General features: G+C 39.4%; 1 protein-coding gene across 2 annotated transcripts; it reads left to right on the top strand.

Annotated features, from left to right (window-relative positions):
* Positions 1–2,174: 2,174 nt before the first annotated feature.
* Positions 2,175–24,484, top strand: ntrk2b (neurotrophic tyrosine kinase, receptor, type 2b). 2 transcript variants are annotated; one of them, XM_084935516.1, is made up of 17 exons: positions 2,175–2,830; positions 5,749–5,823; positions 5,907–5,978; positions 6,085–6,153; positions 6,236–6,387; positions 6,559–6,695; positions 8,105–8,237; positions 8,689–8,997; positions 9,110–9,124; positions 9,376–9,410; positions 9,573–9,672; positions 12,674–12,862; positions 13,370–13,500; positions 13,623–13,795; positions 16,035–16,275; positions 18,625–18,783; positions 21,593–24,484. In XM_084935516.1, the coding sequence occupies exons 1-17, from the start codon at positions 2,634–2,636 to the stop codon at positions 21,776–21,778; spliced, it is 2,373 nt and encodes a 790-aa protein (XP_084791642.1). In that variant the 5' UTR covers positions 2,175–2,633; the 3' UTR covers positions 21,779–24,484. The 2 variants fall into 2 exon arrangements, with proteins under 2 accessions (XP_084791642.1, XP_084791641.1); XM_084935515.1 differs by having other exon boundaries at positions 9,376–9,449.
* The last annotated feature ends 109 nt before the right edge of the window (positions 24,485–24,593 follow it).

Raw genomic sequence — 24,593 nt, 5'->3', positions numbered from 1 at the left:
GAAACATAAGTGAGAGGGAGTATTATGGACTGTGGAAATATTTGTTAGCATTTTCTGGTGGAAGATGTAGGAAGCCACCTGAAAGAAATCACATTTGTTGTGTTTGAAATCAAACTATTGTGCGAGTGAGGCCTATATAAAGAGAGCAAGTGGATATTCCAGGATTTATATCAGCAGTGCCACAGCTGCATTAGTGCAACAGGCTTCGAACTATTAGAGAGAGAGTGACACATGGCACTCAGAGGTTCCTGAATGGGAACATTTTTCAACGGCAAAGCTGGGGGTAGGAGTAAAAACTCCAAAAGGAAAAAGTTTTTGGTTTTGGATTGGAGTGTTTTTGGTATCATATCTTAGGGCGAACTTTTTAAGTGGTTTTGATTAGTGATTGTGTACATGACGTGAAATGAAAGATGGGTTGGCGATTGATTCTAATTATTGGTTCAAAGTGACTTGCTCTTATCGTGGACTTGGATGTTTCAGAACTGACACCATATATGAACAAGGACTCGTTTGCGGATGAGCTTCTCTTTTTCCTGCTTGTTCACGCTCATATTCCAGAAGTTAAACTGCCTCGAAGAAGCGATACTTCCACTTAAGAACACCAACAAGCAGAGTTGGGGAAACTGATATACATTTTTATAGATTATTTATAGATATTCCCCATTTTCACAATAGAAGAAATGGCACATTCCACAATCTGTATTCTATTGCATTTTAAAGTGACCCCCCCCCCCAGACAAGATCACGATCAGATATTATTAATCCAGAGCCACCAGCTGGCTTCCATGCATGTATTGCAAATCAGAAGCCCTGAATCATGCCCATATTTCCTCCATCAATCACCCCCCACACCTTTTCTCAAAGTGTTGTTATGCTTCTTCAGATATATATGCAAGGATCTATTGCAAAATAAAGAGCTCTCTCTTCTCTCTCCTATACTCTGAGGTTGCCATGGAGACAGATATAATTCAGTTCTTGATGTTTCTCTTAAAAAAAAAAGCCTGCGTACATATTTTCATCTGCAACCATAGCGACACTTGACATTGTCCGCGCTATTTGTAAAGACCAAGTCACCATAGCGACACTAACCATCCAGGCTGTGTCACAGATCATGTGTCCTGGCTGCCTCCTCGTCGTGAGTGGAAATACAGGAATCCGGTGGTAAACATGATCTATTTATTCATTTTGAAAACGTATGACCAGCTTGATGTTTTGGCACTGGACAGCAATTACCGAAAAACCAAACAATAAATAAATAAATATTGAACAGAGACCACATCTGGCATGGAACTGGCACACTTTGGGACGTATACGGGGGAAAAGCAATATGTTACAATTAATTTATAAAGAAAAATGATCACGCATTCGTGCATCAACGTCAGAGCAACATATTTGCAGTTCAGCCCCGAAATGCTTATTGACAAATACTTTAACACCCACCCACAAAAATGTCTTAAACTCCTACTAAAACATGCAACAGTCTGCTGAAAGTTGATTGTATTATTATTATTATTATTATTACTACTACTATTATTGTTATTTAGTTTATTTATTGCCAAACAAAGTTTACTGGGCAAGAAATAAATAGATGGAGTTCTTGACGCCTATATCGTGCACTGATCAGTGATTGGAGTGAGACCTATTTGAAGCTTGCGGACATAGTATAGGTAATTATTTTTCATAGATGCACCCCGTCTTGTGCGTCAACCTTACGTCACACCAGGCCTAATGGCCAACCGTAGCCTACAACAGTGTTGGTGTGAGAAAAAAAAAAGCTTTCATCCAATGTATGGCTTCAGAGTAACCACAACACAAGAGTTTACATCCATATTGTTGTTGTGGCCATCGCAGACGGCGTGATTTGCCCCACAGCTGGGCACTTGACTCGAAATGTGCAGAAGCTGACGTTTTAGGTGTTTGTGGCACCATTTAAATACGAATTTCTCACGATCCTATTTTTTAAAAAATGACAAAAATAACATTTTCAGGGCACAATCGCAATCACGTTTCCCAGCCCCCCACTCCTATAAGCCCCGTCCCAGTGATAGCAGGGTGAGATGCGCTCGTCCTCGGCGATAATCGATAGACGGATGCAGGTAGCCTTCCTCCCTACACACGCAGCATCACCACGCATCCTTACTCCACTGTGCAGTTCCCCCCCCCCCCCCCCCCCCCCCCCCCACATCACCACACACACATACACACACACACACACATACACACACACACACGACAAATCGCTCGTGGGGGCCCTGCCTATTGATCTCTAAACATCTGGAACACCTCATATTTGTTTTACAAGGCAGTGGCGAGCAGTCCTGTGGCCCCCGATAGGGGAGTGAGGCAGCAGCGGCAGCAGCACCAGGACGGACCACTTGACACCTTGCTTCACGGCATCGATATGCAGTAGTGTGATACCAGCTCTGCGGAGACGAGAAGGCCAGTCCATGGCATCTTGATATTAAACCGTGAGCTCTGCGCATTCCTCGCCGACAGCGTAGTCTTTTTTTTTCTCCCCCTGCGGAGTCGAAAGGATTAACTTGGCCGAAAAAAGGTGGCGAGGGAGGAAATCTTAATAATTCAATTTGAGCTGATTCTGTTTGGGGGATTCGTGGGATACCATTGGACCTGCGATGGACTCCAGCGCGGGGGAATATGGCATGGCTCGTGTCGGATTGTTTTTGGTTTTGATGGGGCTGTGGAGATTTAGCGATGCTTGCCCCGCATCCTGCACTTGCAGCATCTCAAGAATTGTTTGTATTGATTCTGTACCAGGGATCGAGGATTTCCCTGTCCTCACGTTAGATGACATGGAAAACATCACTGAGATGTAAGTGTATGAAAACGATCGCACCGACAGCTTATTAACTCATTAGGAAGCAATGCGTAAAGAGCTCCCCTGGAATCTGTAGGTCGCTGGAATATCAAATAGTTGGGGCTGGTATTTTAATAATAATATTAATAATAACAACAATAATTATAATAACAATAAGGGTGAGAATAAGATCAACGGCGTTATTAATGGAGGTTTGGAATCTCCTTGTGGATTAAACATCAGTAGAGATCCATGTTTAGCGCTTTTCCCGACACAGAATTTATTTTATTCTTATAACCAATGTCAGATCATGTAGCCTCGTATATGTGTGCTTGCGTGTGCTTTTACGCGCGCGCGCATGTGTGTGTGTGAGACAGAGGCAGTTGCTCGCGTGCGCGAGCGCGTTATGGTGGCGAGGTTGTGCGTCAGGCTTATTTGGATTAGTCGGTGTTTTCCTTTACAAAACAGCTCCAGTGGTAGTGATGGAGTAAATTTTCAGGCCTAACGGAGCCTCCGAGGTGCTCACTCGGTTTTTGGGCGGCGGTGTGAAGCAGCCTGAATACTTCATGCTGTTGGCACATTACACATGAGATCGCATCAGTTGTGTACAGCTGCCAATAGGCTACCCACAGTTGTGTAGAGCCTCATCTGCGTCAGTGTGTAGGTCTGTGTTGAAGCTTACCTGTTACAACCCCGCACAAGTACACCACTGCATGGCACCCAGCGGAGCAAAGGGGAGACTGAGTGAGTTTTCGGAGGCAGGCAGGCTGAATAGGCGTCACATCAGTTTACCGTGAATGTAGTTTACTTGGGGTCAACGTGTTTATTCGCGTTTTTACTTTGCAGATAAAAAGAAAAGTCTTTCAGGTGCCTATATGTTTTTTTTTTTAATGTTCTTCACTTTGTAAAGAATGCAGTTGTTCCAGATTTCTTTAAGGCAGTGTGTACAACATCAGTGAAGGACATCAGGCCGGGCACCTTCTGAAAATCAACCATGAATTTAAAAATTCCTGTTAGTGATACTTTAAGGCGTCACTTCGAAAGCACCACTGGCTCTTTAGATACATTTTGTAGTTTTAGGGCATCCTCCAATCCTCATGTAAACAAAATGTTTCCTACTAACACATGAAGCAACCAGCAGTCAGTCTCAAACCCATCAGTAGTTAGCAACACTCACAAGTTGTTGTCGTTGTTGCTTGTTTGTTTGTTTTTTTCAGATCATTTGAAGCTTTAACGAAATACTAGTTAAAACAGGACAATCATTCCACCTCAAAATAATTCATAAATGTTTTTCATTCTTAAAAACTCTATAAAATATGTAGTTACTTGCTACAAATTCAGAAAAACAATTTCAAGTTTTGACTGTGTTCTCCAAAAGTCTCATTTGTTAAATATTTCAAATCTCGTGTTAGTACTGTGTAGGAATGTAAAAGCAGCATCTTGAAGAAAATCTATAAAACAAAAATACCACCACTTTCTCAGTCTCCCCAAATTACACTGTTGAAGCAGAGCACAAAACTCAGAAGACATGAAAGTCGGCATTTTATGACCATAGAGAGACAAGAGGTGGACGGTAGTAGTGCCTCTTACCAGAAGCAGATTCAGGAACAGTGAGATGGGTAAAGCTTCATCTGTGCAAGTTCACGGTTTCACCACGAGGACCTACTGTTCCCAACATGGACCTTAGCTAAAAAAAAAATAAAATAAAATAACTAAAAATTTAGATATGGAAAAAAATCACACTCCTAAGGATATCAATGTCTGAAAGCACCTTCTCACCTAAACTGAAACCTCTCAGCATAGGCACTGTCCGGATAACTAAACCTCCCAAACGCTGGAAAAAAGCCATCTTTTGGCATGATAATTAGTTTAACAGCGTGGGCATGTGATGACGCTTTACATTAGCAAAGGACTAGACAAAGGAAAAAAGACAAACCTTTAAAAAAACTTTCCTCAAATCACAAAACTTAGTTAAATCTCGCTGCAGAGCAAAGAAACATAATAGTGTTTCTCTTTCTCGGCACTAATTATTTCACAGACATGCCTCCTTTCCAAACAGAAACCTGCTTACTCCAAAATACAATTACATGCTTCAGCATAAATAAAAATAACTTTTCATTGTGTACGTAGACACATCTGCGATTGCTCAGTTGCAACTTTGAATTTGATTCCAAAACTTCACATATAAAGGCACCATCGTTCTGTCTGCAACTTTGAGTTTCTTTATATATCAGCAGCTGTAAGGTCTCCTGCTTATCAACCTCCAGCCAAATACTGACACACCCAGTCTGATCGTGGCTCAGGACCCAGATTAAGCTGTTAGACTGTCCCTGCACAGTGTTTTACCTGGTTAGAGTTAATAACCCCAATTCATTCATTCTTATCAAGCTAATTTCCCTACAACTTATTATTATTATTATTATTATTATTATTATTATTGGTGACATACCCAGCCCCCACGTTAAGCTTTTTTTCCCCTAGAGGTGCTATTTTAAAACAAAAACAGTTTATTACAGTTATTAGTCCACAAAGTTGTTTAAAAAAAACAAAAAAAACCCATTGTTTTTGGTAAACAAGGTAAACATGTCACTTCACACCGTCAGTACACGCTGTTGTATTAATGTTATACTCACAAATGCACTAGAGACAAGACTCCTTGAGTAAAATAGCTAGCTTAACTTGGGAGCCGTACAATTTTACCTTGCTGACTCGCAAAACAACAAAATGAGTTTTATTCAAAAGAAGTTATTAGTTTTATAAAATACACACATTTCCCATTCAACACTTGAGTTTTTGGAGAGTTAATTAGGACCTGTATCTCAATTCCAGTTTAAATCACACTTTTGACTCAATATTTGGCATTTTTTGTGTGAATAGTTTGACTAAAAACCTGCACCATACCAAGCTTTCCCTTTTATCTTGTTTTTCCACAGATACATTGCTAATCAAAACAGACTGTTTGACTTGAGTGACAGCAGTCTGAGGCACTACATAAACCTAAGAAACCTGTAAGTACAACATTCAGTGTTGTGTTTTTTTATGGTTAAAAGTGGAGTTAAAGTTCAAGTAACTACAATTTAACTTCCAACAGAACGGTCACAAAGACAAGACTGACATCTATATCACCGGACGCGTTTTTTAACAATACAAGACTTCAATATGTGTAAGAAGAATTTTACAGAGCCTCTCCAGTTATTTCATTATTAAACATGTAAGAATGCTTAGTTGAATATTTTCTGTTTGGTTGGTTTTTTTTCCTCTCCTTTCAGAAATCTCAGAGACAATAACTTGTCAACACTGTCATGGAGAACATTTCAGAACTTTAACATTACATATCCGTAAGTGACGCATGTGCACAAAACTATCAGTGTATCTATGTCTTTTCTATGTAGTGTCACATGCACTCTATTTTCTTTCTAGGCTACTTCTGTCTGGGAATCCTCTGGATTGTGTTTGTGAGAACTTGTGGATCAAGCTAAGACTCCAGGAAGAAACAGACAGTCCCGAGCTTACATGCACAGATGACAGAGGAGTGGCGCAGGACTTTGCTACCTTCCGGCCGCCAGACTGTGGTAAAGTGAAACCATCCCACAATAAGCAAATCTGAGTAGACTGATTGATATCGAATGTTTAAATGAGTGGATGCACAGTAAGGGACTGAAACAAAGACAGAAAGAAAGTTTAAAGGGAAACAATCTGATCAAGTTTCCTTTTACTTTTATGGTTTGCATGTTTTCTCACAGTGGTTCCCACGGTAGAGGTCACCCCCAGAAATGTGACTCAGATGGAGGGGAGTAATGTCAAAGCTATTTGCAGTGCCTCAGGCTCCCCTGCTCCCGAGATTGTGTGGAACCTTGATGAGCTCTGGACCCACTATGAGGTAAGGTGATCTACCTTTCTGTTTTCATTTTTAAACCTTTGGCACGGCTCCACCTTTACGGAGTCTCGAAGAGCTTTACTTTGGTGATATTTTATACTTTTAAAAAGTTATTTAAAATAATATGTAAATTGTTATTATTATTACTATTATTATTATTATTATTATTATTAATATAATAAAATAAAATAATCACATTTAATTTAGTTGTTTTCATGGGAAAATCAAATATATAGATAAGAAGAAGTTGATTAATTGCCACTTTCTAACTCACTAAAAAGCCTCTGTTGCCAGACTTAATTAGCTTATGTTCTTTAGTGCTTCAGTGTTTCAAAACACATTGTATTCCTTGATTATTACAAACATGGGCATTGAAAATTTTAAGTTACCTGCTGTTTTTAAATGTATATATTTAATTTATCTTTATCCACGTGAACAGTATTTCCAACAAATGGGACGATTTTAACAACTAGTATTTTTAAACAACTATGAGGACATGGACTAGACTGGTCTGAGACTAGTTTCTAATTTGAAACAGCTTACTGAAAGCAATGCGAAACACATCACTAATGTTGGGGGAAAAAAAAAATACATATATATATATATATATATATATATATATATATATATATATATATATATATATTCTGGGTGATTTACAAGCATTCAGGGGTTTCAAACGCTGAAATTTACTTTTAAGTGCTTAAAAGTTTGTGACTGTGTTTGTAGACCTTTAAAGGGCATCTTTCCGAGTTGTAGTTGTCAACATGAGATTTCAAGCTTTGAATTAATAATTTTAAATATATAAAATTGGACATTAATACTGTTGAACTGGCTTGTTTCTGGTTAAGTCCGTATTGAGTACTTGTAAATATTTTAGCTGATGCTTTTAGCTAATTGTTTTGCTATTCTTACATCAGCTTTTTCTAATAACAATTAGAAAAGGTGCCTTTTTTATTTTAATTTATTAGCCACTTTTAGCTCATTTACGCTGCTTTTCTACCTTGTGCTATTTAAAATGTGTGTCAACTGCTTTTACTTACTTTGCCGTTCATATGTTCTCTCTGCTTCTTTTAGCTAGCTGTTAGCCACTTCTAGCTACTAGTTCAATTATCATCTCACATTGATTTTAGTTTGCTAAGTACTGGTCCGTAATATTTTTCAGCATTTGTTTATAGAATTTCAAATGTTTATCTTTATCCAGTATAAGTGTCTTCATTCCTTTTAGGTACTTGAACTTTTAAGTAACTCTTTAAAACTCCCTGGCTACTTTGCTAACTACTCTGGTGTCTGTGTGTCATAGCCATTTGAGCCTGTATTGTACAGTCAACTAATAGTAGTCAGTTTCATAAGATCAAGACAATTTTCTGTATACAGGAAACATAATGAAAAAATTAATAATGTGTTTACAGATTGAACCTATGGATACAGAGAGCATCCTGACCCTGTCAGGCCTGTCTCCTGATGATAACGGCAGGGCGATCGTATGCAGTGCCGAGAACATGGTCGGTCAGACCGAGGCCAGCCTTCAGCTCAATATTCTTTGTAAGGACTTTAACCATGGCGCACATCTCTAGAAATTATATTTGCGTTGCTAAGTTTAATTTGTGTAATTTAATGTGATGAACTTTTAAATGCCTTCTTCGAGATGTTGTTTTTCCACTGGAAGAAAGAAGGCTCCTCATTTTGTTATCATTAGTGTCTCTTGGCAAACCTTATTGACTCTCCATATTTCCTGTCCATAACTCTTCCTCCTGTGAAGCTCCTCATGCCTTGCCATACACCTCTGCTTGTTTAGTTCCACTCTCCTCCTCTTTCTCTGTGTTTTCATTTCGTCAGTGCTCAGATGTTGTGTGATCAGTCCCCCTTCCCTTCCCATACTTTTTGTCACTTACTCAAAATCCCTCAGATGTTGTTTTACCTATTGGCTTCCCTCCTTGTGTTTATTTCCTATCATCTTGTGATTACTCTTCCTCTACTGTTGCCTCTGTGTCAGTTGCCCCCACCATCCTGACACTCCTGTCTCCAGAGCGGGACCACCACTGGTGCATCCCCTTCACAGTAACGGGGAACCCCAAGCCGGAGCTAAGGTGGTACCACAATAACAAGCCTCTCCAGGAACAGGACTACATCCGCACCATGATCCATGTGACCACAGAGAACCAGCAACACGGCTGCCTGCAGCTGGTCAACCCCACCCACATTCACAACGGAGAGTACAAGCTGGTCGCAGAGAATAAGTATGGCAGGGATGAGAAGAACATCTCTGCCCAGTTTCTCCACCCGCCTAACATCAACCATACGGGTCAGTATTCTGTCTTTTCACACGAGTCCGTTTATTGAAGTCAGCTCGTTTCTGTTTATTATGGCTGCTGACATGCTTTTTTTTTTTTTTTCATTTCTTTTCTTTTCTACAGAAGACCTCGAGTATTGTAAGTATCGATTTGGCTTATCCGGACAAATGTTGTACTTGTTAGCATGATGATGATTGAGTGCAAATTTAAAATGAACTCTGATAATGTCCCTGTCCCTTTCCTGCCGTTGCCTGTGCCTTCGCCTTCTGCCCAGACGGTGTGTGTTTCAACTCTCAAATTTGCATGAACCTAACAGTCAGCATGTTGGCATGCTTTCACTCACTAGATGTTATTGGTTTAAAATGTTCAGACCCATGTTTTCTTTCCAGATCCTACAGACACTCCACCGGATGACAGTGTTGCTGTAAGTGACCCTAATCAGCCCGCTCCATCTAAAGCAGTGGTACCTACCTCTTCTTGTAAACCCTTAAAATACACAATATTTTCTTGTTTATTTCAATTCTTTTTTAAAAAAAGCAGCTCCTGTTATCGCCTCATGACTCTATCTTAGTTTTTTCCTTCCTAGGTGTATGTAGTTGTGGGAATTGCTGGCGTTGCCCTGATCGGTTGTGTTCTGATGATGATCATACTGAAATACGGAAGAAACTCCAAGTTTGGCATTAAAGGTGCAAACATTTTCTAAAAAAACAACTAAGCTGATAATTCAAGATATACATTTGTGCTTCCTTACCCTGAGTTAAACAATATCACGTGTGTTTGCTAGAAGTGAAGCTACAACCGGCAGTTTATCCTGGAAACCCTGGCCATCACTGCAAATAAATATCACGCAAACGTTATCCTCAGCTCCAGGTCGCAGACAGTCCACTCCAGGTTGCTTGGAGTTGAACTATCCCTGAAATACAAGAAACCCCATATTGGTCACCCTGACATTTGCTAAAACGCAGAAACAGCTTTTCAATATGTTAGTGGCACAATACATCTTTTATCCGAATATATGTGTATAGAAAGATACCTTAAAGGTCCCTTTAAAACATATAATAGATACTAGAACACAAGTTTTAACATCACGTGCTTCCCTCTGAAATGCAGTTAGGTCTACAACTATTTGGACAATGGTAGTTTTTTGAGGGGGGTTTGTATGTAAACCACCACATTGGACTAAATCAAACATTATGTGATTGAAGTGTAACATCTCACCTGTAATCCAACGCCTTCTAATAAAGCATTAAAGTATAGAGTCTCCAGTTTTCAGAAGCTCAAAATGAACTGAACAAACTAAGATCATTTTAACTATAAGGATTGTTTTTAATGCTTTGTAGTCAGACTGCCTGAAGTCTAGAACCCATGGATGTAACTAAATCCTGTGTTTCCTCCCTTGTGATGCTCCGCCGGGCCTTTAATGCAGCCACTTTCAGTTGCTGCTTGTTTGAGGGTCTCTCTGCGTTCAGATATGTCTTCAGTAACTAGAAAGCGTGCTCTATTGGGTTGAGATCAGATGACTCACTCAGCCATTATAGGATATCTGATTTCTTTGCCTTGAGAAACTCTTAGGTTTCTTTTGCACTATCCTTTAGGTCATTATCCATTTGCACTTTGCACTTTATCAGTTTTGCAGCATTTGTCTGAATCTGAGCAGAGAGTACAGCCCTGTAAACATCACAATTCATCCTGCTGCCTCTATCAGCAGTCTCATCATGACTAAACACCAGTGAGTCAGTTGTACTGGTGGCCATACTTGCCCATGCTATAGCGTTATCTGTACTATGTTTGATAGAAAAAGCAGTATGCTTTGACTCATAGTTCTGGTACAAGTTAATCTTGGTTCCATGTATCCAAAACTTTTTTCCCAGAAGTTTTTATTTTAGATGTTTTCTGGCAAAGTTTAATTTGCCCTTCCTGTTCTTGAATGTAACCAGTGGTTTGCACCTTGTTGTAAAACCACTGTATTTCCATTCATGAAGCCTTCTCTTGAGGGTAAATTTTTTCCAAACCACCCCAAGAGTGTTTTTTTTGACTTGTTAGTCATTGTGAAGGAGTATTTTAACAAAGGAAATAACTTTGAAACAATCCACTTTAGTCATCTTCCGTGGTCTTTCAGGGCTTTTTGGTGTTGCTGGCCAGTCAATTCCTTCCTTTTAAGAATGCACCAGATTGTTGAGATGGCTAATGATAGCCTCTTTCGCTTGAATAGATATCTCTTGGGACTTCATAGTCAGAGTTCTAGTGAACAGCTACTAAATGCATCCACTCCAGATTTTTTATCTCCTTCATTTATCACAAAATAATAATAAGGGATCAGACATCAAATGCCTATGAAACTGCTTATAACTCAATTGTCCAATTACTTTTGAGCCGCTGAAACTGGGAGGACTATCTGTAATTCCTGAAATAGACTTTAGCTAAACAGTTAAAGTGATGCTTTAAAAAAAAAAAAAAAAACAACCCATTGAATTAAAGCTGAAAGTCTGCACTTTAATCACATAGCAATTATTTGATTTCCACTCTGGTGCTGTACAGAGGCAAAATTATTTTTTAAAGTGTCATCATCCAACTACTTGTGGACCAAATGATATAACCAAATAAACGATTATGCAGGCAAGAAAAACATTTTAATTCAATTCTGTCACCTAATGCCAGTTAAGACATGCAACTAAAATCTTGCATGCCTTAACTGTAATCATCCTAACCCTCCCAGTCTCCCTCCATATACTGACTGCAAGCTCTTTTTTCATGTATGTATTTATTTATATCATTTTCTTACTACCATTAGCTCTGATCACCTGTTATGGCATGATAATATTCTTTCATGTAGTCAGTTTTCTCTCATCATAATCAAGCAGATTTGCTATACCAGATTTCAGATTTGAATAATTTGTCAGATTTCGTGTGTTTGTTCTAGTACACTTTGTTTTGTTTTTTGCTTTTACATTTGTTGAATTTCCTTTTCCTCATTTGTTTATTATTTTTTGTACTTATCACCACTAAAATGATGTTACAGCTGGCAGCTAACTATCCAGTAAAATCTGGTGCCATGCAGCCACAGTTTCCAGTCTTTGTGCTAAGCAGCATGGTGCATAATCTAAAACACTTAAAAAAAATTCTAACTATTTAGTATGACTTTTTTCCAGCAATTTCAACATCTTGTTAATATTCATAACTGATGCTTATAAACAGCTCATGAACCTTCAATAACAGTGTATAACACATACACAGAAGCCATTCAGTGTTTTATTAAGCATTATAAGCATTTGTTCTCACTTAATGTTAATGAAACATTAGAATGTCCTAATATCTCCTTACACCTATATCATAAAATATGAATCTAGTTATTATGTATCTTTTGTAAATGACATCTCAGGGGTTTAAAAGTAAGCAGTAGCGTTGGCCCTGTGCTGTTCCTACTGTGTGAATATGGAAATTACCACAGGAATTAGTGAGCTCTGCTTTGGCCTGAGCTCATCCTTTTACATTGTTCAGTAAACCTGCCTATAATCTGTAATCTGACATACTTCATATAACCTGTGATCCCTCTGTCAATCTTTTTTCACCCTGCAACTCTGCTTTTACTCCCCTTCCTTTATGGCTAACAGCTTTACTCTTCTTCGTCTTCTTCTTTGCGCTGTCTTTCTCTTCTCCTCCTTCTCTACATCCTCTGTGGCTCTCTAGGCTCCTCCTCAGTTATCAGTAATGACGATGATTCTGCCAGCCCTCTCCATCACGTCTCCAATGGCAACAACACCCCGTCATCCTCAGAGATGGGTCCAGACGCAGTGATCATTGGAATGACAAAGATTCCTGTCATCGAGAACCCCCAGTACTTCCGTAACTCCGGCAGCATGCTGAAATCCAACACGTGTGAGTTACTGCCTCGTTCGACAAATGCCGGGTAACCTGGGCCTTTTCTGATAAATCCATGCAGGGATCGCTGCTAGGCGCCATATTTATTTTTGGCATCCTACTGCACTGTGATAGTGACTCCAGTTCCTTAGACCGGCTGGATAGTTGGACCACAGGAGATGTGCAGGAACACAAGCTCTGACAAAGGGCTTAACTCAGCAGTTTTATATTTTATACTTTATGAATCTACACAAAGTATTGAATTGTAAAAACAGATAGTTTAGATAAGTATTTAAGTCCTTTTTTAACTTATGCAATTTGCTAAATATATATGTTTTCTGTCATGTTAATTTAAATATCTTTCAGTTTTTGAATTGTCATCACATAAATGATGCAGTCTGAAGACGCGTGCTTGTTTGTTGTGAGATTAGTGAAGACAAATGTTTTGTATGCACCAAAAATGTCCACTTAAATTCCCAATGTGCATATAACCTTGAGGGTGATTTGACTTCTTCTGCATTAAAGTTGTCCAGCACATCAAGCGACACAACATTGTGCTGAAGCGGGAGCTGGGAGAAGGAGCCTTTGGGAAGGTCTTTCTCGCTGAATGCTACAACCTGACACCAGACCAGGAGAAGATCCACGTGGCAGTCAAGGTACAGATCAAACGATCAATGAACTTGACAGTCAGTCAGTAAATCCTAGTGATTAGATGTACGTTCCTGCAGATAATGCTTCTCACCGTTTGCCTCTCGTCTTTGTCCCTGTCTTGTTTCAGACACTGAAAGAGGCCAGCGAGAGCGGCAGAGCAGACTTCTACAGAGAGGCTGAGCTCCTCACCAACCTGCAGCACGAGCACATCGTCACCTTTTACGGAGTGTGCGTAGAGAGTGACCCACTAATCATGGTGTTTGAATATATGAAACACGGGGACCTCAACAAGTTCCTCAGGTAAGCTTCTTTAGATCCTCTATTGGTATCTGTTACTAATCAGTTACTTGTGGTACCTCTCATGCAGATCAGTGAATGTCAAATGGTTTGTGTAAGGACTGACAGGCTGATAACAACATAACACAAATGTAGTGAAAAGAAATAATTAAAAATAACACGTGCTAAAAACAAAAAACAAATATTGTATAATACAAAAGGAATAAAAGCAAATCAATAAAGTGCACATTGCTAGGACTGGGTTAGATCCCCTTTCTGTTGTTTCTCACTGTTGCGTCTCAGCCTTGGCTGTGGAGGAGGTAGAGCTGGTTATATACCAATGTAAAAGTCACAGGTTCAATCCCCAGCCACTCCAATCTGTATGTGAAAGTTTCCTTGGGCAAGATAATGGTCCCTGAGTTTTTCTCTATGCATTTGTGTGTGAAAATTTTAGACAAGGTGCTTGTTTGAATGTGTGTGATTGGGTGAATGAAGCTTGTAGCAACAACTGCTTTGAGTGCTGAGTTAGAGTAGAAAGTGCTGTGTAAGAACAGGTCATTTACCGTCAGAACTGCCTTAATCCTTCATGTCACAGGTTCATCAAGGTGCTGGAAACATTTTCAGGGATTTCTGTCCATATTGACATGATAGCATCACAAAGTTGCTGCAGATCCATGATGCATGATGGAATCAGATCTGGTGACTGTGAAGGCCATTTGAGTAGGCTCACATGAACTCTTTGTTCTGTTCAAGAAGTCAGTTTGAGATGATTTGAGCTGTATGATATGGCACATTAACCTGCTAAATGCAGCCAACAGAAGATGGGTACACTGTGGTCATAAAGGGATGGAGGTAGGCTGTGGCATTTAAATTATAAATAAATTGATACCGAAGAGTCCATGTGTGTCTAGAAAACATTCACCACACCACTCCATCGCCATCAGTGGCTTGAACTGCTGGTATAAAAGCAGGATGAATCAAAGCTTTACATGTTGTTTACACCAAATTCAGACCCTACCATTTGGAATTGGATTCATCAGACCAGGCAACGCTTTTCCAAATTTCTATTATCTAATTTTGGGTGAGCCCACATGAAGCATTAGTTTCTTGTTCTTATCTGACAGGAGTGGCACCCAATGTGGTCTTCTGCTGCTGTCGTCCATCTACTTCAGAATTACACTTATTGAGATGCTCTTCTGTGTACTTTGGTTATAACGTCTACGTCTATATGCCTAAATGTAACAAATTATTGCCATGTGATTGGCTGATTAAGTATTTACATTAACAAGCGGCTGTATATGCTGTATGGAAATAATAACGTTACTGGGGACTAGAAATCAAAAGGAATAAAGTAGGAGTCACTTCAAGGCACTTTATATTGTAATTTTGAGACCATAAAATAATACAGAAAAATCCCCAGCAATTAATTGACCCCATTCGAGGAAGCACTTGGCGACAGTGGGAAGGAAAAACTCAGTTTTAACAGGAAAAAACCTCCACCAGAACCAGGCTCAGGGAAGGGCAGCCATCTGCTGTGACCAGTTGGGGGTGAGGGGATGAAGACAGGATAAAAAACGACATTGAGTCAGACAGAGAGTCAGAGATTGATAAAAATTAATAGTCAAATCCAAATTTGTGTATAGTGCGTCATGGGATGCCATCAGCAGCCTAGACCTATTGTAACAGTTTCAAATAATTCTCTCTTACCTGTATGTTTATTTTGTAGCTTCTAACTTTGATAAATATGTTTTTTTAAATCAAATGTAACAAAAAAAGCTCAACACGGTAATGTCAATTTTACGTCTTCATTTTCTAGTCAATATTATAACACACACTGTGTGATTGTACTGAATTTACTGAGTACGAGTGTGAGACTAATCACTATATCAGTGATCAATAAAATAATCACTTTCTTGATTATTTTTTCCCAAAATGCAAGAAAATACTGAGACTCTCTATTACAGTATATTTTCACAGACCAAGGTAATGCACTACTTGTGCTATTTGCAGGCTAGAACCCAAAGAAAAATACAGCTAATAGAAACATCACATTATGATCAAGACTGGGAGGCTAGAACAAATTTTGTATTGTAAATTTTTTTGTATTCTTTTACTTGGTGAGAAAAATGTTAAATAATTTCAGGTTAATGTTTTGTTAAATAGTTAGTTGATTGCTAATATCACATTCATGTATTACAGTAGTGACAGAATGGTTCATGCTGCTGCATTATTTTCTAAACTATGCAACGGTTACTGGGTGCAGGTCCCACGGTCCCGATGCAGTGCTCATGGCAGACGGTCAACACAGCATCCTGGTGGAGCTCACTCAGTCCCAGATGCTGCACATTGCCCAACAGATTGCTGCTGGCATGGTCTACCTGGCCTCCCAGCACTTTGTCCACAGAGACTTGGCAACAAGGAACTGCCTGGTAGGAGAAAACCTGCTGGTCAAGATAGGAGACTTTGGCATGTCCAGAGATGTTTACAGCTCAGACTACTACAGAGTAAGGATTTTAGATATTTTCCCCTTTCTTCCCTTACTTCACTTCGCCTCATTATACACAAAAAATGTGGAACTGATCAAATTTAATTCCAGGTTTGCTCTTAAAAAAACTGTGCAGCTGCAAGAATGACGATCATTGTATCTTTTTTTATTGCAGTTTAAATGCAAATTCTCTAATCTGTATAAAAAACAATAGAGGTCAAAGAAACAAAACTATCATGTTAATAATAACACTGAGTTGATACATGTATTTTATTCCTTCATTGTGTCTCACATGCCAGCGTGAATCCCACAGTGCCCTCTGCTGCCCAAAGTGAAGTCAGAAATGTGAAGACTCTTACTGTAAATCAATTCCAAGATGCATTTTCCTGCATCTAGTAAGATCCCCTTTAAGAGGGGTTCCCACCAAATCCTGTTATCAAACACGTTAGCAAAGCGAACGGCACCAGGATCCTGTTTCACTTGCTTACTTTGGAAGTCAGAAGTCAGTCCCGTTACACATGCACTTAGAGCAAGTGTTACCTTCAATCACACTAATTATTTTCACATGAGTGAAGACACAGACATGAGTGAAACCTTTGATAGTTTACTAGAATTTTATATTTGTGCCCCACAGTTGGATTGGTGGTTGACAGACTGCATTAAAACAGATTAAAAACAATGGAAAAGGATGTCTGCGTGGTTCACCAAATTAATCTCCCAATGCCACTTAAATTAGCCAAATAAGCTAACAGAAACAAATCATCAAATTGTCACATGTAACCAGACACTTAACCCAGCAATACATATTTTTAGTACTGGGTTGTACTTCCTTTTACCTTTAGAACTGCCTTCCTTCTTCCCTCGTCCTTCTTCTTAGGTAGAAGGATTAGTCACATGATTTGTTATAAATATATATATATGTATATATATATATATATATATATATATATATATATCAATTTTAATATGAATTTAGTATAATTTCCAGTACTACTACCATTATTATTACTTATTGTGTTTAGTGCTAATCAGTAAGCTTATTATACGCAACACTAAATTATGAATATGGTGGTTCTCAGTTTGTTTTCATGCACACCCACCTTCGAAACAACAACAACAAAAACATGATCAACAGAATAGAGCTAATAAACTCTTGCTAGTTTATTTCACAGCAATCCCAGTACAGCTTTCATCTGGAACTCCATACTTCCTGTGCATTGTTTCATGCCCGACCAGTTTGGCAACCCGCAGTTTCAGACACGCTGATATAATCCCAGCGAGCGTACCAGTATATGAACTTCACCAGTTAGAAGGCTTGGAGCTACAAAAGCACTCAGCTAAAGAACTCTTAAATAATCTTTTGTTTCGCCATCTAGATTTTCTTCCATGTTAATGACTCTGATTTGCACTTCATTCAATTATTGATTATTTGTTATTCATGCATAGAGACCAAATGTTTGAGTCTACCAGCTTCTGACAAGTTTGCTGTTTGATCATGAAAATTATCTTAACAGCGGACCTACCAGCAAATCCTGATCATTTTGTTTATATGCTTCACTTGAGCAAGCTAGACCTGGATGTGCACCAGAAAATGGGTGAATGAACAACATGTCTCGAAAGTGGTGCTACTTAATTTAGGGTTCAAATATTTATTTGGGGTTATTTAAGGTTTGTGTAAGTTAATATTGCAGTGAGGATTTGCCGGATAATCTTTGTTAATTTGACACAAAGAATCGTTTTCATCATCATAAATAGCAGACAAGAAAAAAATCATACACATTAACCTTAACCCGTGACATCTAGCGCATCATATGTGATGCATGAGCTTTGGGGAGCTTTTGAGACTTGTATATCATCAGTGTGATGATTAAAAATTAAACACATATATGTAAATTAGTATTTAATTCATTTTTTAATAAAGTTGTTAGAAGGTTCAATAAACATTAAACATGTTCTGTTTTCATGGTTCAGGCTTTAAAGGGGTTTAAGACCTGTGTTGGCTTTTTAAGCTATCAGACATCAGTCTGCACTTTTTATGATTTGCATATATATTGTGAACATTTTAACCTTCCTGAATTTAGGATTTATTGCAGGGCTGTTCTTGCAGAATGATTGGTTGCAGCTTGGTGTTTCTAGTAAACATGATCATGTATTATAAATAGATTACAACAAACTATTGTACCATAGCAAGACTACAAAGTCTACAATGATGTGTTTTTTTCACGATCGCTGACATCTATTGACAGTCCCCCATTATTATAACAACAGTAAACAACAATAAAGTCAGTATGCTCAGCAGCTTTGAACTCTTTAGCAGATCTTGCAGTGCTGGTTTCTCATGAATGCTGTTGTGTCGTTTTTTGTGCAGGTGGGCGGTCATACGATGCTGCCCATCCGCTGGATGCCCCCGGAGAGCATCATGTACCGGCGGTTCACCACAGAGAGTGACGTGTGGAGCCTCGGCGTGGTGCTGTGGGAGATCTTCACCTACGGCAAGCAGCCATGGTACCAGCTCTCTAACAATGAGGTCAGACAGCGTTTCAACCTAACCCTACACTTCACATTCATTGGTCTCCATATAAGCACTGTGGCAGAAAAAGTCAGAGACTGTGAATAAATGTTAGTGTCAGCATATTTTTATTCCTATTCTAGCACAATGCCTACCTAATCAATTATTTCAATACTTGAGAATTACTTGGTGGAGTAAAAGAATTATTCCATTAATGAAAGTAATCTGAGCTGTGTAAGAATTCATTCATAGCATGCTTCTCATAAGTTTTGATGGCAGAGTGCCAGTGCGGAGCCTGTATAGTGGTGAAGACCAATAAACAAAATCATTCCAAAACTAGTCATTTATTTATTAAACAGTAAGCTGACTGAAAGCTTCTTTAGCACCACAAGCAAAGCATTAAATTCCTGACCCACACGTCTTAGAAGCCCAGACTGACATTCTGGTCTAGTAATTTAATGAATGTAGGCTGTAGTCGTGCACCTTAATTCCCATCATCCCTCTGGTGGACTCAATGGTCTGTCTGGAGTTCGCTTGGTTTTGCTGCTGGCAGGCAGGGTGTGGAACCAGAATGCAGGACTCAGCAGACAGATATAAAACTCAATATCACAGCTTTATTGCTGGTAAAAAGGCAAGAAAAACAGAAGCCATATACAAAAACTAAGCTGACCGGGAACACACAGACAGAGGCTGTAAACATCACGAGAGAGGACACGATGAAGAACAGAGGGAGAGGGTAGACAATATATACACAGGAGGGTGGTTAAAGCAAGTAGAGGAGAGGGAGTAGATGGGAACACAGTTTAACATAATCAAAGCAAACAAGACAAAGGAAGCAAAACTTAACATCAGGCACACAAGATAGTGGACTCAAAATAAAACAGGAAGTAACACATGCACTGAGACTTGACACTGGGATAAACAGACAAGGAGACATGACAGACTGGCGAGACAAAAGGACAAAAAACACAGAGAGATGGACATGAGAACAGAAAGGGAAAAAACACAAGGACCAGGACGACAAATGTATTAACTAGACAAGACAGGGAACACAGACAGCCATGAAGACAGAGAGACCAAAAAGACATGAGGACCTGACTGGGTAGAGCGAAGGTAAACGAACACAGAGACAAAGGACACAGACTGGAAACCAAAGGGTAATTAACATCCTAAAACTAGATTTTAAGAACTCAGAGGCGCTAGAAAATAACATCCTCGGGAACTAGAACATAAATTATCTTATGCTTTAAAAGACATAAATATGGAGTCCAGAACAAAACTCAAAATACTGGGACAAAGAGACAGATTGATATAAGTCCGTTTAAGCGATGGTGGTTTATTTTGAATCATCAGTGAGGCGTCTGTTACATTTCCCCACATTATATTTATTTTAAAGTGGATACATCAGCAAATAACAACTGTGCACAGCTGTAATTTAGCAGGATTTGAACTGTGTTTGATTGAAATATACAGCACAGTTTCTTTTACTTTATTCAGTCGGGCTGCACATTGCTAAAAACACGAGGGCCACAGTGGCACACTTTGATAACCCTTAACTGATATAACCTTGCTTTAACACAGTTTACAGGTCATGATGAATAACACTGATTATATAAAAACACTGTAAAACAGTATGACTGAAAACAGTCCTGCCTCTAGAGGAGTTGTATCAAAGCATGTCGTGTGAGAACCAAATTCAAAATTCAGAGCTCTTCTTTGGATGTTGGCTACCTTTTGTTCTGTTCTCTGTCAAGCTGACCCCACACTGCTTGAATAACGTTGAGGTCCGGCACTGTGGAGGCCAGTCCATGACTGATGTGTGCTTTTCTATCCAAGTATGCTTTTACTGCATTGGTAGTGTTTTGGGGATCAATAGCATGCTGAAAAATGAAGATGTTGACAATCAAACTCTTTCCAGGTCTTCACTAGATTTTCTTTTCCTATTTTTTAAGGACACAACTTTGAAATACTTTTTATCTGCTGTAGATAGTTTGTTAGGAGTGACACTTTATCTTCTGCCCTCCAATTGTCCAATTTCTTAAGAACACACTGCTCACAACACCTTTTAAAAAATTACGAGAAACTCTGGCTCCAAACTGGAAGAAATGATGACAGACTCCAGACTTCAGTGCAGCACTCTGGTGTCCCATGTCTCAGTTGACATGAACCCTTTTTGAAGTCAGAACCCCATAACAGCTAACATTTGTATCAGAATATGACACGGCACAGCTAGCTGCATAATAGGAAATGACTAATGAAATCTTACTGAAGGTTGGCAACCCTTTACTGTTGAACATTTTGGTTTTAAAATCCTCAGAGCTTCATGGAAGCGCAGAACAAAGATGCTTAAGATACTGTGCACTATTCCGGTAAACAGAATAGTTTCCTTTCAGATGGGGGAAATTAATATCATGTGTTAAGAAATAAAACCAAAGAAAAATCTTGATGAATGGCCTGCCCTTGAAATGACATACACTACACTGAATGAGAAAATGTAAAAGCATCTTCCTTTTCCGGCACATATTGTGGGAGCTCTCCTAAAATGTAAGTCTTTGGAATTACAAAGACTATTTGCTCATGAACAGCATTCTTTTTTTAAACCTAAATCTTTTTGAAAATGTTCCTGGAAAAGGTGAGCTTAGGGCTTAAACCTCTGTATACAGTCTGTGCTATCCAAATGTCGAGGCCGTCCTTTAATAAACTGGACGTGCAATTTGGTACCCGCATGCTTCCCAGCCGCAGAGATTTTTTTGTATCAAACCACATTATTATGTGACAGTAGATAAATCAGCTTCTTTTTGACAAACCAACCAATGTTTTTCCCCAGGTGATCGAGTGCATCACTCAGGGCCGAGTGCTGCAGCGGCCCCGCACCTGTCCTAAGGAGGTCTACGACCTGATGCTGGGCTGCTGGCAGAGGGAGCCCTACATGAGGCTGAACATCAAGGAGATCCACAGCACGCTCCAGAGCCTGGCCAAAGCCTCGCCCGTATACCTGGACATACTGGGCTGACGCGCCACTGCGTCCGTGTGATGTACTGCGTGTGCATGTGTGCTTCATAATGTGGACAAGTGTTTGTGTGTTTGCACACGACGGGAACTGGGGGGAAGGGGAGGAGGAAGCGGAGGCTGCGCGAGCGCATCTGTGTACAGAAACCCCGGCTGTAAATGTAACTGTAAATGCTCCTGTCCTCATCACACGGAGAAAAAAGCCTTACGGTTTTTGAGTGATTTTTGGGTTGTTGTTTTTTTCTTTGTTTTGTTTTTTGGGGCTTTTTTTTTTTTTTGCTTTTCTTTTAAATTTGCAGATGTTGTTGAGGCATGCTTCACAAAGTGGAAACCAAAATGCAGAGAGGATCCCGTACCATTAGTGCTCCAAAACATGTGGCGTAGTGTATGTAAAAGGCATAAAAAGAGACCAATAGACAGCTCGCCCTGTCTGCACTCACCGCATCGAATCACTTCCCTCTTGTATTCCATAAGCTGGAAATGAACAAAGGGACGTGCAATGTGTCTCTTTGTGATGGACAGTTTATGGATACATGCTTGTAGATAGCTAATTTTCTTCTCTCAGCAGTGTCTCACCTATTCTGCTATAACACAAAATAACCTGTTAGATCACAGCTGAAGCTAAATGTGTCGTACGCCACAGACTATTTTAATATGTAGAGAATTTGCAAGCTGACTGAAATCCATGGCTCACAGATTTCAATCCTGGTCCTCTGAGGCGCTTCCCAACTTCACGTCTTTTCTGTAAATACCTTTTCCTCTTGAAAGAAGGCCATCAGTGTTCAGTGGGACATTTTAAAGGGTGCAGCTCTGTTTTCCAAATCTTCCTTTTCGTTCATTCATTTACCTAAAGCACAGAGGATGGGGGACCCGGCGGCGCAGGTTGTTTTTTTGTCAACCAGCAATGCCATTTCTGAAATCTCTGGTACGTGACGTGGTTTGGTTTCCATCATGGGAGGTTTTCAGATGTTAGGGGTGCTCTTTTTTTTATTTAGGTTATGTACCGGGCTTTGTATGGATTAAGAGTGCACTTTGAAGATCGTCATTTTCAATTCCATGTAGTCGGCTATGAGACTGCAGTAAAAGCATTAATTAAGAGTCTGATTGCCCTTAAAATGTCCCAGGGGTGCTTTCATCTCTCCTCACAGCCCCAGCCAGCCATGTGGTGACTGGCTGACAGCTCTTCATCCAGGACGGTGGTGATTTGTACAGGCAGCAAATGGTTTCAGAATGCACTTTTGTATTATATTCAATTGTTTTGTTGTCCTGATATTAAAAAAGAGGCTAAAAGAGTAACCATGGTGCGAGCGTCCAGTGCAAGTTTCATCCTAATCTTTGCATAAAAACCAAAAAAAATCAACAAAAAATCAGCAGGAATCTTTCATGCGGAGGCGTAAAGGCAGTTAGACAATAAGTTCTTTTTGTTAAGTCCAATTTGTAGCATTACTTCAACACTCCAATGCACAACCTTAGCACTGAGCTCCCTCCTTCTCGGTCTCAGCTGTCAGCTGTAAGAGAAAGAAAAGAAAATCCATGATTGCACAGAAAAACCCCAGTTTGTGTGTGTGTGTGTGTGTGTTTGTCCCTATGTTTTTTCTCACAGCGTTCTTCAATAATAAGTCACCTGTCCGCTGTACATAAGCAGCTCTCCATTCTGTACAGTTCTGATATTTGTCTATATGAATAGTAGGCTATGTTTAATAGTATAATCCGTTTTAAGCAGGTATCATGTCAAAACTGTGTGACAGCTATTGAAGACAATGTGTTATGGGCCACTGGCAATACATACTATATGTAAATACAATTTGATTTGTGCTACATTGTATAATTTCTTTGTGCTTGTTCATAATACCGGTGAAAATACAATCTTCTCCTTTTTGTTTTGTTTTGTGTTTTTTTTTGGCAATTTTTGATCTACAGAGGACTTTAATTTAAAAAAAAAAAATTGAAAAAAAAGTTTTTCTCTGAAGAAGAAGAAAAAAAAAGAAGGAAGATGATCTCCTGTTTCCTCTCCACTGTGATGGGGAGCTCACACAGAGGCTGTCTGAGATGCTGCCTGTCTCGCAGGAGCGACCACAGACTCTAAACATCAGGAACTCTCCTGGCCCGACAGGTGTCCCAGCAGATGTGTGGCCAGTGGCGAGGAGGTCAGAGTTACCTCCTGGCTAACCCCACCACTCTCCCTCTGACTGACTGTAGCCTATTTTGATCCTCTTTCAGATGAATAACTGTGACTTTGCATCATGAATAGTATATTATTTTGAATGTAATCTAGAAGGGTGGGGACCTTTTTTGAATGTAATCTATATCGAGGGGGGTGTTAATGATTTTTTTGTAAATATACAGTAAAAGAAGAAAAAAAAAGATGACAGTTTTCATTCCTGTGCAGATAACAAAATTTTACTTACTGTGTGAACTTAAGAGAGTGTATATGTATTTGTGTGTGTGTGTGTGTGTGTGTGTGTGTGTATTTGCACATACATCAGATTGCTAGAGGATGTGTGCCTGTGTGTGTGTGTATGCATCTAAGCGTGTATGCATCTGAGTGTGTGTGTGTGTGTATTCTCCTAGCAGATTTAATCCTGCTTTAATCAGACAGTTCTATGAATCAATCCAATGCTTTGTGCATCATGTGAGTAGCTTATCCACAATTAATGGAAATGTTCCTTGTGATACTGTGCATTTAATAAAGGTGGTATGTCTTACAGTACAGTCTCTGCCCTTTAGGGTTCTTATAAAGTCTGGAAATGATTTTTAAGGCACTATGGATGTACACAATTACACATTAATACACATTTTGGGAAAACAAAATCACATCT

This window comes from Perissodus microlepis, chromosome 7 (genome assembly GCF_051167445.1).
Source record: "Perissodus microlepis isolate ML-2025 ecotype Zambia chromosome 7, ASM5116744v1, whole genome shotgun sequence".
In the NCBI taxonomy this organism is placed as follows: Eukaryota; Metazoa; Chordata; class Actinopteri; order Cichliformes; family Cichlidae; genus Perissodus; species Perissodus microlepis.
The sequence above is the reverse complement of the archived record's forward strand: the minus strand, read 5'-3'. Positions and strand labels throughout refer to the sequence as shown.